We start from the raw sequence: 16,097 nt of genomic DNA, 5'->3' as shown, positions 1-16,097 counted from the left end.
AAGCTAGGTCACATCGACCCTGGCTCCCCCACTCACAGCTGTGTGGCCGAGGACACATCATTTTCCCTCTCTGAGCCTCAGTTTCCTGAGCTGTGAAGTGGGGCTGATGATCCTCACCTTTCAGTATAAATGTCAGGTATAAAAATTCAGCGTCAGCAACATAAGGAAAGAAGGGTCACACCCACTAACCTTAAAAACTGGCAGCTAGGGTAAAACAGCAAATTCTGAGGTGGAGTGGAGCAGCCCAGTACAACACTGAGGTGTGCTCACCATTATTGCGGTGCTGCTGGTCCCAGGCCCTCTCAGTGGACAGAGCTAGGAAATGTTTGTGCATATATACAAGCACACTGTATCTTTCTTTTCTTTCTTTCTCTCTTTATCTATCTATCTATCTTTCTTTCTTTCTTTCTTTCCTTTCTCTCTCTCTCTCTCTCTTTCTTTCTTTCTATCATCTATCTATCTTGCTAAGTCAGAGTCTATGATGTTGGGTCCATCATAAACTACCTCTACTCTCTACCTTCATGACCACTCAGGAACCATTGTGCAAGTACCAGAGTGGGTGACAGAGAATGGCTGGCATCAACAAGCCAAGTCTGGGCTAGAAGCAGGTAGATAGACATATGGGAGTTGTGCACAAAGAGTGAAATTCTTTGTATCACATGTTAACACCCATCACTAGGGAACACTCACTACAGAACAGGCACTAAACAGTGAAGTAGACAAAATGACTTGGCTAGTTGATGAAACAGCTTGAAATCTATACACAAAAGGATGAATCTCAATCTAATCCTCAAATTACTTTATACAAAAATTAATTCAAAATGGATCACAGATATAAATGTAAATTAAACAACTATAAAATTTTAGGAGATACCATAGGAGAAAATCTTTATTACCTGGTGTTGGGCACTTTTCCCAATAAAACTATAATTCATAGAAGAAAAAACTGATGAATTGGATTTCATCAAAAGTCATTAATCTTATTTAATATTTTTAGCTCCGTGGAAGATAATGCTAAGAGACTGAAAAAACATAATGGGAGAAAAGAGTTGCAAATCACATATCTGACAAAGACTTTGTATTCATAATATATAAAGAACTCTCAAAACTAATCAGTAATGAAATACGAAGACATGGGTTTCCCACTGTGGTCTAGTGGGTTAAGAACATAAATGCATGGCTTGGGTTGCTCTGGAGATGCAGGTTCAATCCTTGGCTCAGTGCAGTGGGGTAAAAGGATCTGGTGTTGCTGCAGCTGTGGCATAGAGCACAGCTGTGGCTCAGATACAATCCCTGGCCTCAGGAACTTTCATAGGTGCAGGTGTGGCTGTAAAATTAAAAAAAAAGACCAATTAAAAAATGACCAGACACTTGGACTGAAACCTAATTGAAGAGGATATACAGATGCTATAAAGCATATGAAAATACATTCGACATCATCATCCATGAGAGAAGTAAGGTTGGCAAACTCTTTCTCTAAAGGGCCAGATAGTAAATAGTTTAGGCTTTATGGGCTAAGAGGCAAAACTGATGATACTATATGTAGGTAGCTACATGACAAGAGAGAAAATTTTTCACAACGTTCGTATTAATGAAATTCAGAATACAATAATAATTGAATACATTTTTTGGTAATACAGATCTAATTACAAATAAGAATACAGATCTAAATACTAATAAGAATAATGTGACTTGGAGTTTCCTGGTGGCCTGGCAGTTAAGGATTCAGTGTTGTCACTGCTATGGCAAGGGTTCAGTCTCTGGCCTGGAAACTTCCACATGACAGTGTGGGCAAAAATAATGCTTCTTTTTTAGTGAGAGAGGAATAAAGTTTAGCCCAATCAAGAAGAAGAAAGTATTTTCTACCATCAAAATTAATTGCAAATGTTGATCTGTTAATGCTTGTCTGTAATGAAAATTTACATATCTTATCTCTGAAAATGTCTTTTCGTTCATACACGTACTGTGTGAAATACCTGATGCTGCCAAATACTGATATAAATTCCTGAACACAGGATTATAATTGAGACACTAGTCTCATCACTTGGAAGGTATTTGTAGACTTCTACAAGATTATTTTCTTGATATTTACCTTTGAGCATGTCATTACATTACAGATTAATTACCTCTAATTGAAATTCAGGTAGTTGCTCCTTAATTGCTTAAATAAAAACATTTAGAAATATGGAAACTCCTCTTGCATGAAAGTCTGAAAATTGCTCACTGCTGTAACTAGTTTGAACTCAGAGAGTATATCCACTGCAAATCTGTGTGAGAATGGTGATCTTGCTTCTTGTTTTAACTTTCGACAGCTGAGGAAGCACGTAAGGCAGCTTGACATTACTTTTGATTTATAATTACTTGTCAAAAGGACATTATTTCAGTATTAGTTTCCCATAAAAGCATTGTTTTGCTCTTAATTTCAGTTTTAATTAATTAAAAAAAATGAAACCTGTTGCAAAAGCTTATTTCCAATGCTATTCAGTGTTTGATAATAATATATATTCTTACTTTGTAGGGCCGCATCTGCAGCATATGGAAGTTCCCAGGCTAGGAGTTGAATCACAGCTATAGCTGCCGGCCTATGCCATAGTCACAGCAACGTGGGGTCTGAGCCACGTCTGTGACCTATACCACAGCTCATGGCAAAGCCGGATCCCCGGCCCACTGAGTGAGGCCAGGGATCGAACTCACATCCTCATGGACATGACTTGGATTCATTTCTGCTGCACTGCAATGGAAACTCCCTGATAATAATAGTTTTTAAGGCAGTTTTCCTCATTCAGAAAAATTTCAATCTTGACCTTGAGCTTAAAATTCCTCAATAAAGTTTTATCATTGCTAAGCTATGGAACTGCTCTGCAGTTGGTAAGTCAGAGTATTCGGCTTCTATTTCTGACCACACTTCATGGAACTGATGATGGTTAAGTCAATAATGGCAAGTGAAATTTATCATTAACATTACTGGTTCAGTAACAAGATAAACTCAGATATTTCCCACAAAGTACCTACTGATGAATAATACCGTGAGTAACCGAAGGCTTTAAGCACTTTTTATTTTCACAAACTTTGTAAATTTGTTCGACTAAACTCCTTTTGTCCCGTGCCACACATATTTTCACCACTATCATTTTTATCACATCTTAGTAGATTCCACTTCAGTTTGTACTGAATTAATTTTTTCTCAATTTCTTCAACAAATATTCTCAACTGTATTTGTTTCATGCAGACTTCATAGGACTTAATTCTTCAGTCACTTCAAATTCAGCATGCACCCTCTGGTGAACAAAGCTGAACGGTATTAGTAACATCTGCTAGCTCATTAAGAGCCAAGGAAAGCCACTTGAAAATGGATTTCAAATGGTTGCCCTGCCTTTAATTGACTTTTGATTCTTTTCCACATGTCTTCAACTCTTCGAGCAGCCCTTCTCATTGAAAGGCTAATAGTTAAGTTTATTTTCTCTGGACACTTTTTTTTTTCAGCAGCTGCAATTAAACATGATTTCATTAACTTATCATTGGTAAACATCTTTTCTTGTTTACCTAACACATAAGCAATTTGGGAAATTACTTTGCTTGCAGAATTATTTTCATTTTTTGGAAGAAATTCTGCTGTGATAGTCCATTTAAAATTTCTAAATTTTGTGATCATTACTTTCTTGTGAGTTAGGAATATTGTGCATTGCTTGTCTGATAATAAAGATGTATAATATCGTATTCTTTTAGCACAGCTATAGTGTCATAGCATAATGAACACAATGCTTTGCCAGTTTCTTAAAAGTATTATAAAGTCCACTTTCCTCCTTTTTAAAAATTGTTTTGACATGACGGATATGCACTGGTAATAAAAAATAAGTCACAGTACAGCAATATGTGTGGCACCCAAAACACCGTTTAGTTATAACTCTGCCACCATGATTTGTGGTGTGTTGTACAGCAGTGGGAAGTGATGAATGCCACATATGGTCTTTGTCACAACTACTCAGCTCTGTCATTGTAGTGCATTGCGGCTACAGCCAACATATCAACCAATAAATATAGCTGTGTTCCAATAAAACTATATTTATCAACATTGAAATGTGAATTTTATATAATTTTCATGCGTCATATTATTCTTTCAAGTTTTTGTGAACCACTGAAAAATGTAAAAAACATTCTTTGCAGGAAGTACAAAAACAAACAGTGGGCTGGATTTGGCCCACAGGCCATAGTTTGCCAACTCAAGTCCTAAATCGATGAGCATTACATGGTGCTGAGTCCCTAAGAGGTAGAAGGTATGTGTCTCAGAACCAATATGTGGAAATGGTAGTGCACCTGTGACTATTCCTTCTCCTTATGTGTTTGGATATTTGTGCTTTCTGACCCTGCAACTTCAGGCTCCATCTCACTGGAGGTTCTAGTTTCTAGAGAGGGAGGGCAGTCATCAGGGGTCATGGTAAAACTTAAAGCTACAGCTGTGACCTGGTCACTTCAGACTCCCTTTGCCAAGAGACAAGCAGTTGATAGAGTCACCACCTTGGCAGGGATAATTAATCCTGATCATGAGGAGAAGGTGCAGGGACTGCTGCTACACTATGAGGGCAGGGAAGACTATGAATGCTGCTTGGGTGATTCCCTGGAAGATCTCTTGGTGCTTTGCTGCCCAGGTGTAATGGTAAGTGAACACAATCATGACCTGAGAAGTACATGATAACCAGAGGACCAGATTCCTCAGGGATGAGGGTCTGAATCACTGTTCCACTTCAGGAAAACTTCCTTGGCCAGAATAGATGCTAGTCAAAAGTGAAGGGAGGAGTTCCCATCATGGCTCAGTGGAAATGAGTCTGACTAGAATCCATGAGGACGCAGGTTCAATCCCTGGCCTTGCTCAGTGGGTTAAGGAACCAGCATTGCTGTGAGCTATGGTGCAAATCGCAGATGTGGCTCAGATCTGGCATTGCTGTGGCTATGGTGTAGGCTGGCAGCTATAGCTCTGATTCGACCCCTAGCCTGGGAACCTCCTTATACCTTGGGTGCGGTCCTAAAAGACAAAACAAAACAAAACGAAAAAAACAGTGAAGGGAACCTAGAAAGAATGGTAGAGGAAGGGGAGAGGAGTGTGAGTAATGGCTTCAAAATGAATTATAACATGAGGGACTGAAGTTTGTCCCTCTGACCCTTCTAAGTTTTCCCAGGAGATAAGACCAACCGGAATCCCAGAGAAGTTTTTTTTTTTTTTAGGGCTGCATCTGAGGCATAAGCAAGTTCCCAGGCTAGGGGTTGAATCAGAGCTGCAGCTGCCAGCCTACCCCACAGCCACAGCAATGCCACATCCGAGCCACATATGCAAATTAGACCACGGCTCATGGCAGCGCCGGATCCTTAACCCACTGAGAGAGGTCAGGGACTGAACCTGCCTCCTCATGGATACTAGTCAGGTTTGTTTCTGCTGAGCCACGATGGGAATTCCTCAAAGAAGCTATTTTTAAATGGTAGAAACTTGCTATGGGAAGAAAGTATATGAATGACATGAAGGGGTGGGCTGTAGTGAATCTGTGAATGTAGAGAATCCTCCCTGTGAATGTAGAGAATCCTCCCTTCTTACCTGATGACTCATCCCCCAGTGTTGCCACAGCTATAGTGTAGGTTGAAGCTGAGCATCAGATTCAATCCCTGGCCCAAGAATTTCCATATGCCATGGGTTTGGCCCTAAAAAAAAAACAAAAAACAAAACAAAAAAACAACAAAACTCCAAAAGTAGAACTACCATATGATCTAGCAATCCTACTCCTGGGCATCTATCCAGAGAAAACTATAATTCAAAAAGATACATTCACTGTAATATTCATTGCAGCACTATTTACCATAGCCAAGACATGGAAGCAACCTAAATGTCCATCAATAGAGGAGATATATATATCAAATATACATACACACGATGGAATATTACTCAGCCATTAAAAGAATGAAATAATGCCATTTGCCAAAATATGGGTGGACCTAGAGATTATCATATTAAGTGAAGTAAATCAAACATTGTATGATATCACTCATATGTGGAATCTAAAAAAAAGGATACAAGTGACCTTATCTGCAGAACAGAAACAGAATCATAGACTTTGAAAATAAACCTATGGTTACAGGATGTGGGGGGGGTTTAGACTGGGGTTTGGGACTGGCATATGCACACTGAGGTATATGGAATGACTGGCCAATGGGGATCTGCTATATTGCACAGGGAATTCTACCCAGTATTCTGTGATAATATATATGGGAAAACAATTTGAAAAAGAAAGGATGTGTGGATGTGCATAACTGAATCACTTTGTTGTACAGCAGAAATTATCACAAGCTTCTAAATCAACTATACTTCAATAAAGCTTTAAAAAATGGGAAAAAATGGAGTTCCCGTCATGGTTCAGTGGAAACAAATCTGACTAGCATCCATGAGGATGTAGGTTTGATCCCTGGCCTCGCTCAGTGGGTTAAGGATCTGGCATTGCCATGAGCTGTGGTGTACCTTGAAGACTCGGCTCAGATCCCACGTTGCTGTGGCTGTGGTGTAGGCCAGAGGCTACAGCTCCAATTCAACCCCTATCCTGGGAACCTCTATATGTCTTGGATGCAGTCCTAAAAAGACAAAATACAAAAAAAAAATTAAAAATGGAAAAAAATAACACAAATGAACTTATTTATGAAACAGAAACAGACTCATAGACAGAGAGAACAGACTGGTGGTTGCCAAGAGGGGATAGGTAGATGGGGAAGAGATGGACTGGGAGTTTGGGATTGGCAGATGCCAACTATTATATATGGAATGAATAAACAACAAGGTCTTACTGTGTAGCACAGGGAACTATACTCTAAATCCTGTGATAAACCATAATGGAAAAAGAATATTAAGAATATTATATGTATAACTGAATCATTTTGCTATACAGAAATTAGCAAACATTGTAAATCAACTATACTTCAAAAAACTAAATTAAAAAAATTAGTTGAAATCCCTTTAATGAATACCAGCCAGGATATAATGAGTATCAGCATACACCTTTGTGTCAATGGATTAGTATTTGGGATATTCCTCTTTGTAGCCAGAATCCTGGCCATTTAGGAAGGAAAGAAAGGATAGGTCCTCTAGGTTTTCCTTAGAAGGGGCTCAGCTGTAGGGAGCTATCCTGGTGCCTGAGTCATAGGTGCCCTTATGACATCATGGCTCTCTCCCGACTCTTCTCTTCTTGACAGAGGAGGGGCTACAAGAGAACAGACCTGAGAGCGATGGAAACATCTAGCCCCTAACCATGGGTAATTTAGTAGAGTGTGTACTGAGGAGATGTGACTATCCACCCCAGGTCCTGGGCATTTAATATTTTGTAAGAGACAGATTTACCCAAGCTTTCTGGAAGGTAGTACTTTCCCACAGTTACTTCAGGATGGGATCCCTTCTCTGTGTTTCAGATCCTAGGAAAGTCCAGGAAGCCTAGTGTGTGGATGACTTGGTACTCAGTAGTGGGGAGAGTGCCCTTACTTTCATGTTTTTCTCTCTAAACTCTGATAAGGACAGAAAATCTTCCAAACTATCATCTAAGATAACCATGAAGTTGCATTGACAGAACAGAGCTTGAAGGAGCAAAGGAGAGAAGAGGGACTCCACCCCCAACACCCTGCCCACACCACTATCACTGCCCTCCTACCCTTCCATGGGTAGGAGGATCCAGGCTGCACTGTGTTGGGGTGAGCCTTGACTTGTGACATCTCTGACTTTTGTGGTCCAGTGGAGTGATGCAAAGGTCTGTGACTGTGTAATTTATTGTCCAAAGGGAGATGCTTCAGTGAGTGAAAAGGCCACTAATCAGCATTACACCAGGACAACAGGCGTAAACCCAGGGTATGCCAGGCAAACCGGGATGAATGGCCACCAAACACAGAGCAGAAAATGAACAGGGACTGACTCCTCTTTAGTTGTCCTTTCACTATTACCTTTTTAGGCTGAGAGAGGTGAATCTAGCTAAAGTGTGTGCATTGTGCCAAGGAGGAGGGCAAAGGGTGTGAACCCAGAAAACACAGAGTTGAGAGCTACAAAGTGGGGATTGTAATGCAATCCTCTTTGTGATGCAAAGCAAAGGTAGAGGAAGACTGGGTCATGTGTGTATGTGTGTGTGTGTACACATGCATGTATTGGTATATGTGTTAAATGGTGTTAAGGTCTTCATAAAGTGTGTGAAGTGAGGACTCAATATTTTGATGAGGCAGAGGGGAGATGGCAGGTAGGTTTAACTTGAAGTCAAAAGTGAGAGGGCAGGGGTAACAAAAGATATCATTTTTCTACCAGATGAGAGGGTTCTGAAGGGAAGAGACATGGATCTCAGGTAAGTGGTCAGGTCCGGGTGAAACATGTATCCCTTTTACCTCTAGACAGAGTGTCCTTGCTCTGATGGTCACCTAGGTCCATTAAAACCGGGTGAGCTTCCAAGTACAAGTGTACCTCCTTTCTACAGAAGGAGATTCTAAAGACCCAGAAGGCAAGACGATGTTCATCAGAGAGTGGCAGAAGCAGGACACTTACTTGGTCTTTGAGGTCCTGCTGCTGTCCACACTGCTCTCCTAAATGTCAGAGAAAGGGGCCACTTCCTGCCACACCTTAGGGCCGAGATGTATGCATTTCTTAAGTGTCTCCTGTTTTCTCTTGCAAGGCCCCAAAGCGAGAGTTGCGCTATCAGCAGAACAAAAGGCAGCTGTGTTCATCCAAGCTTGGTGGCGGGGCACCCTGGTGCGCCGGACGCTGCTGCATGCAGCTCTCAGAGCATGTATCATTCAGTGCTGGTGGAAACAGAAACTGGCAAAGCTGCTGGAGAAGAGGCGGCGGATGTCCCTAGAGTCCTACGCGCGACAAGAATGGGCTGTTGTTAAGCTACAATCCTGGGTCCGTATGTGGTGCATCCGCCTCCGTTACTGCCGTTTGCTCCATGCTGTCCGCATTATCCAGGTCTACTGGCGCTGGCATAGTTGCCATACCCGTGGCTTTATACAGGGCCATTACGACCTCAAAGAAAACCAACTGAATCTTCAACTTGAAATCTCTTTGGGCTCACAAGCTTGCAGAGTACAACAATGCATACCCCTTCCAATAAAGGAATGACCAGGTCTGCTATATCTGTGTCTCCTGATCTCTTTATCAGACATACTTCAAGGTCACTGAGCTAATGATGGTAAATACCTGGCATCTCATAAATCTGCCCTAAAGAAGTGGCAGGGGTTGCCTGGGGCACAGAGTGGAGGGTTCTGAGTCTAGTGCCGGATGAGCAAGGCCTCTGATCGAATAGCAATGTCTGCTATGGGCAGGAAAGTTGAAGTTGTAGGATTGCCAAGACTGCCAACTTCAGGGAGACTCCTTCACAGTGGAGTCTGTGTAAATTATGCCCCGGATAGTTGTGAAACATGGAGGCCTATGTCATCTTTTGCTTTTTCCCCGAGTCTTTAAAAAATACTATTAAAAACTGTGGTAAATATACATAACACAAAATGTACCCTTTTAACCATTTTTGAGTAAACAGCTCAGTAACAATGATATTCACATTGCTGTGCAACTATCACCACCATCCATCTCCAGAATTTTGTTTATCTTGGAAAACTGAAACTCTGTACTCATTGAACAATACTTCTTCATTCTCCCCTTCCCCAGCCTCTGGCAACCACTATTCTACTTTATGTCTCTCTGAATTCTATTACTCCAAATGCTTTTTATGAATTGAATCATACAATATTTGTCCTTTTGTGACTGGCTTATTTCACTTGGCATAAAGTCTTCAAGATTCAGTTGTTTTAGTGTCTCTCTCTCTCTTTTTTTTTTAAGGCTGCACCTGCAGCAAATCGGAGCTGCAGTTCCTGGCCTATACCACAGCCATAGCAACTTAGGATCTGAGCTGTGTCTGTGGCAGCTCATGGCATCGCCAGATCCTTAACCCACTGAAGTCAGGGATTGAATCTGCACACTCATGGAGACTAGTCGGGTTCATTTCTGCTGAGTCACAATGGGAACTCACAGAGTCTTTTTATACTAAGTCTTGTCTTTCACAGGTACAGCTTCTATTGATTTACTCTTTTCCTTTGAATGGGCCATATCTTCCCCTTTCTTTGTATGCCTTGTAATTTTGTTGTTGTTGAAAACAGGATATTTGAATCTCATAATGTGGTTATTTTAGAGAACAGGTTTTCACCCTTTCCCTAATTTTATTGTTTTTGTTGTTGGTGATGGTTTGTTGTAGAGTATCTTTGTGCTGGGGATCAGTATAAGACATAAACTTAAGGTCTTCTCTAGTCTTTTCTGAGCCTGTTCCCCAGGATGTACACATGACTTTTTTTTTTTTTTTTTGCTTTTTAGGGCTACATTTGCTGCACAGCCACACCCTACACCACAGCTACAGCAACATAGGATCCAAACTGCATCTGCGACCTATGCTACAGCTCACGCCAATACCAGACTCCTAACCCACTGAGTGAGGCCAGGATTGAACATGCTTCCTCATGGATCCTTGTCGGGTTCATTACTCCTGAGCCATGATGGGAACTCCCACGATGACTTTTTTAATTCCCCTATATATGTGGTTGCTTTGCAGCATGCAGAAATTCCTTGTGGAAGTGGCCAGGGATTGAATCCATGCCACAGCAGTGACCCGAGGCATAGCACAGATGATGCCAGATCCTTAATCTGCTGAGTCACTAGGGAACTCCTATAAGTGGTTGCTTTTAAGTGTCCTGGTCCTTAAGTGTCTGGCTCCCAAAAAGTGAAAAAGAGAAAAGGGAAGGAGGAAGAAAAGGTTTCATCTCTTTAAATCCCCTAGAAGTCACAGCTGGAGCAGAAAGGTATTGCAACAATTGTGGTTGGGAATGCAACAATGGCCCCTGCCTCTGTTTCTGCACCTCCATGATCACAAGCAGCCATCAGCAATCTAAGCACAGATCCCTGATATTTGAAGGACAAATTATTTATTGCTCACCTTGGATTCTGTAAGCTGTGCATAAATTTCTCCAGAATGCATTTATAGCTGCCTGCTATAGTGCTGGAGGCTAAGGTATCAGAGATGGATAGCCAGTACTGTGCTAAGAGCTGAAATTGACCAAAATTAACCACAATTTACTGCCTAAGCTCCTGGAAGTTATGCCTTCAAATAGATCCTAAATACTCCGCAAATAGTTTGAACTAATAAACCAATTCAGTAAATTTGCAGGATACCCAACACTAAAAAAAATCAGTTGCATTTCTATATACTAAAAATAACCTGGGAGTTCCCTTCATGACTCAGCAGTTAATGAACCTGACTAGTATTCATGAGGATGAGGGTTTGATCCCTGGCCTCGCTTGGTGGGTTAAGGATCTGGTGTTGCTGCAAGCTTCAGTGTAGGTCACAGACACAGCTCAAGTCCCGTGTTGCTGTGACTATGGCATAGGCCAGTAGCTGCAGCTCCGACTTGACTCCTAGCCTGGGGACTTCCATATGCAGCAGCTGTGGCCTTGAAAAAATAAACAATAAAATACTCAGGAATAAATTTAACCAAGGAGGTGAAAGATCTACACATTGAAAAGTAAAGAAATGGAAGAAAATACAAATAAATGAAAAGATATTCCATGTTCAGGATTCATAAGAGTTAATATTGTTAAAATATCCTTACCACCCAAAGCAATCTATAGATTCAGTGCAATCCTTATCATAATTCCAATGGCATTTTTCACGGAAATAGATTAAAAAATCCTAAAATTTATATCTAACCATAAAAGATCCTGAGTAGCTAAAGTATTCTTGAGGAAAAAGAACAAAGCTGGAGGCATCACATCTTATGATTTCAAATTATATTACAAAACTATAATAGTCATAACATTATGGTACTGGCATAAAAACACATAGACCATTGGGACAGAATGGAGAGCCCAGTAATAAACACATACATCTATGTATGGTGAAGTAACATTTGAAAAGGGAGCCAAGAACATTCAATTAGTAAAGGATGATCTTCAATAAATGGTGGGAAAACTGGATATCCACATGCAAAAGAATGAAACTGGATTCTTTTTTTTTTTTTTTTGTCTTTTTGCTATTTCTTGGGCCGCTCCCGCGGCATATGGAGGTTCCCAGGCTAAGGGTCGAATCGGAGCTGTAGCTGCCGGCCTACGCCAGAGCCACAGCAACGCAGGATCCGAGCCGCGTCTGCAACCTACACCACAGCTCACGGCAACACCGGATCGTTAACCCACTGAGCAAGGGCAGGGAACGAACCCGCAACCTCATGGTTCCTAGTCGGATTCACTAACCACTGCGCCACGACGGGAACTCCTGAAACTGGATTCTTTTCTTTTTTTCTTTTTATAGACAAGAAATAGATTTATTAAGATAGGATGCTTGTGAGAGATGCAAGCAGGAAGGCAAGGAGGCTCTGCTGGATTCTTTTCTTACACTGTATATAAAAATCAACTCAGAGTGGATCAAAGACTTAAGTGTAAGATGAAACCAAAAAACTCCTAGAAGAAACCAGGGAAAAGCTGCTTGACATTGGTCTTGGCAGTGATTTTTTTTTTTTTTTTTCTGTTCATGACATCAAAAGCACAGGCAATGAAGGCAAAAGGGGAAGAGAAGGGGAAAGTAAGTTGATACCATCTTGTGCCAGAATTGGAAGCTTCCATTCTTAGGTTTTTAACCAAGTAAAGGGCAAAACTTAGGTTCTCACAAAAAACTACATAAATATACATAACAAATTAATTTGTAACCACTCCAAACTAGAAACAACTCCAAGATGCTTCAATTGGTAAAAACTCCTGGTAATATCCATACAATGGAATATCACTCAGCAATGAAAACAAATGGATACCCACAACACCACAGAGAAGTCTCAGATACATTATGCTAAATGAAAGAATCCATCCAGACTTAAAAGGCTACCATTATTCCTTTTATATGGTGTTCTGGAAAAGGGAAAATAGGCATAGAGTACAGATCAGTGATTTCTGGGATCTGGTGGTAGAGTAGTGGGTGACCACAAAAGAGCATAGGGAAATTCTGCTTTAGGTATCTTGAAGCTCAGTTATTAGGCACATATATACTCTATAGTATTAAAGAATTATTGTCAATGTTTAAATATATAATATTGAGGTTATATTTTTACAAAGGTCCCATCTATTAAAGATGTAAAAGTATTTATAGATTAAGTGGTATGATTTTTGTTATTTGTCTTTAAAAATATGTATTTCTATAAGAAAGGAGTAGCTAATTATGTAACCTGATGTACAGAGGCTGCTTAAGGTAAGAACAGAGAAACAACCGTTGGATTTGGCCAGTTGGAATACTGATGATGTTGATCAGGGCAGTCTTAAGTGGAGTGAGAAGGATAGTGGGCTAATGGGAATGAGTTAAAGAAAAAATAATACAAACAGAAGTGGAAACAGTGACAGCATGTTTTACTATGAGGAGAAACAGAGCTGGAAAAGAAATTAAGATTGCGTTTTTTGGAGTTTTGGCTGTGGCACAATGGGATTGTCTCTGGAATGCGGGGACACAGATTCGATCTCTGGCCCAGCACAGTAGGTGAAGGGTCTGGTTGCATGATTAGAGTATGCTGCAAGTATGTTGCAACTGTGGATCGGATCTGATCCCTAGCCTGGGAACTCCATGTGCATTCTAAACAAGTTTATCCAACCAAATCCAACAACATATAAAAAAGATCATATAAGACAACCAAGTGAGATTCATTCCAAGTTCACAGGGATGGTTCAACATAAGCAAATCAATCAATGTAATGCACCACATTAACAAAAGAAAAGTTAAAAAAAAATCATCTCAATAGATGCAGAAAAAGCATTTGACAAATCCAACATCCATTCATGATAAAACTCTTACCAAGGTGGGTATGTATGGAACATATCTCAACATAATAAAAGCCACTTACAACAAACCCACAGGCAATATAGTACTCAACAAAGAAAAGCTGAAAGCGTTCCCACTAAAAAATCTGAAACAGGACAAGGCTGCCCACTCTCAACACTTTTATTCAACGTAGTATTGGAAGTCCTAGCCACAGCAATCAGACAAACAAAAGAATTATCCAAATTGGAAGAGAAGAGGTAAAATTGTTACTCTATGCATATGACATGATACTATATATAGAAAACCCTAAGGACTCCACACAAAAACTACTTGAACTGATCAACAAATTCAGCCAAGTAGCAGGATACAAGATTAACATTCAAAAATCACTTGCATTTCTGTATACTAGCAGGGAATTATTAGAAAGGGAATATAAAAATAATACCTTTTAAAGGATTTGGCATTGCTGTGAGCTGTGGTGTGGGTTGCAAATGCAGCTTGGATCCTGTTTTGCTGTGGCTATGGCGTAGGCCAGCAGCTGCAGCTCCAATTCGACCCCTAACCTGGGAACTTTCATATGATACAGGTATGGCCCTAAAAAGCAAATAAATAGTAAGAATAATATCTTTTAAAATCACACCCCCCAAAATTAAAAACCTAGGGACAAACCTGACCAAGGAGGTGAATGACTTACCTGCTGAGAACTATAAAACATTAATCAAGGAAATTAAAGAGGATTCAAAGAAATGGAAAGATATCCCATGCTCCTGGATTGGAAGAATTAATATTGTTAAAATGGTCATACAACCCAAAGCAATCTACAGATTTAATTCAATCAATCCCTATTAAATTACCTATTTTGACATTTTTCACAGAACTAGAACAAATAATACAAAAATTTATATGGAACCATAAAAGACCCAGACTTGCCAAGGAATTCTGAGGAAAAAAACAAAGCAGGAAGCATAACCCTCCCAGACTTTAGACAATATTACAAAGCTACAATAATCAAGACAGTGTGGTACAGTGTCAAAGCAGACATACAGACCAATGGAACAGAATAGAGTGCCCAGAAATAAACTGAGACACCATGGTTAATCAATCTTTGACAAAGGAGGCAAAAATACAAAATGGGAAAAAGAGTCTCTTCAGCAAGTGGTGCTGGAAAAACTGCACAGCTGCATGTAAAGCAATGAAATTAGAACATACCCCCATGCCATGCACAAAAATAAGCTCAAAATGGCTTAAAGACTTAAACATAATACATGACCATAAAACTCCTAGAAGAGAACATAGGCAAAACATTCTCTGACATCAACCACACAAATTTTTTTTTTTTAGATGGGTCTCTCAAAGCAATAGCAGTAAAAACAAAAATAAACTAATGGGACCTAATCAAACTTACAAGCTTTGCACAGTAAAGAAAACCATAAAAAAAATGAAAATAAAACCTATGGAATGGGAGAAAATAGTTTCAAATGATGCAACTGACAATGGCTTAATCTCCAAAATATACAAACTCATACAATTCAACAACAAAAAAGCCAAACAACCCAAGTGAAAGACGGGCGGAAGACCTAAATGAACGTATATGAAAATATAGGGATGTCCAGCAGGCACATGAAAAAATATTCAACATCACTAATTACTAGAGAAATGCAAAATCAAAACTACAATGAGGTACAATACAATGAGGTACTACTGCACATCAGTCACAATTGTTATGATTAGTAAGTCTACAAATAACAAATGCTGGAGAAGATGTGGACAAAAGTGAACCCTTCTACACTAGTGGTGCGAATGTAAATTGGTACAACCACTATGGAAAACAGTATGGAGGTATCTCAGAAAACTGAATATAGAACTACCGTATGATCTAGCAATCCCACTCCTGGGCACATATCTGGACAAAATTGCAATTTAAAAAGATACATGCGGAGTTCCTGTCATGGCTCAGTGGTTGACAAATCCGACTAGGAACCATGAGGTTGCGGGTTCGATCCCTGGCCTTGCTCAGTGGGTTAAGGACCCAATGTTGCCGTGAGCTGTGGTGTAGGTCGCAGACGCGGCTCAGATCCTGTGTTGCTGTGGCTCTGGCATAGGCTGGTGGCTACAGCTCCGGTTCGACCCCTAGCCTGGGAACCTCCATATGCCGCAGGAGCGGCCCTCAAAAGGCAAAATGACAAAAAAAAAAAAAAAAAAAAAAAAGATACATGCACTTGTATGCACTATTCACAATAGCCAAGACATGGAAACAATCGAAAT

The 16,097-nt window shown here is 40.2% G+C and overlaps 1 protein-coding gene across 1 annotated transcript; it reads left to right on the top strand.

Moving 5' to 3' along the window:
- The first annotated feature begins 8,311 nt into the window (after nucleotides 1–8,311).
- Nucleotides 8,312–9,130, top strand: LOC100620512 (IQ domain-containing protein F5). The gene is given in 2 exon segments (XM_084989960.1): nucleotides 8,312–8,348; nucleotides 8,673–9,130. Coding segments are annotated over 2 exon segments (483 nt in total). The 3' UTR covers nucleotides 9,119–9,130.
- The last annotated feature ends 6,967 nt before the right edge of the window (nucleotides 9,131–16,097 follow it).

Source organism: Sus scrofa, chromosome 13 (assembly GCF_054392235.1).
Source record: "Sus scrofa isolate SSC_HxYL_T2T_F1_AM1 chromosome 13, Sscrofa_HxYL_maternal_Yorkshire_Landrace_v2.0, whole genome shotgun sequence".
NCBI classification, from domain to species: domain Eukaryota; kingdom Metazoa; phylum Chordata; class Mammalia; order Artiodactyla; family Suidae; genus Sus; species Sus scrofa.
Note: the sequence above shows the minus strand (reverse complement) of the source record. Positions and strands in the feature narration are given on the sequence as shown.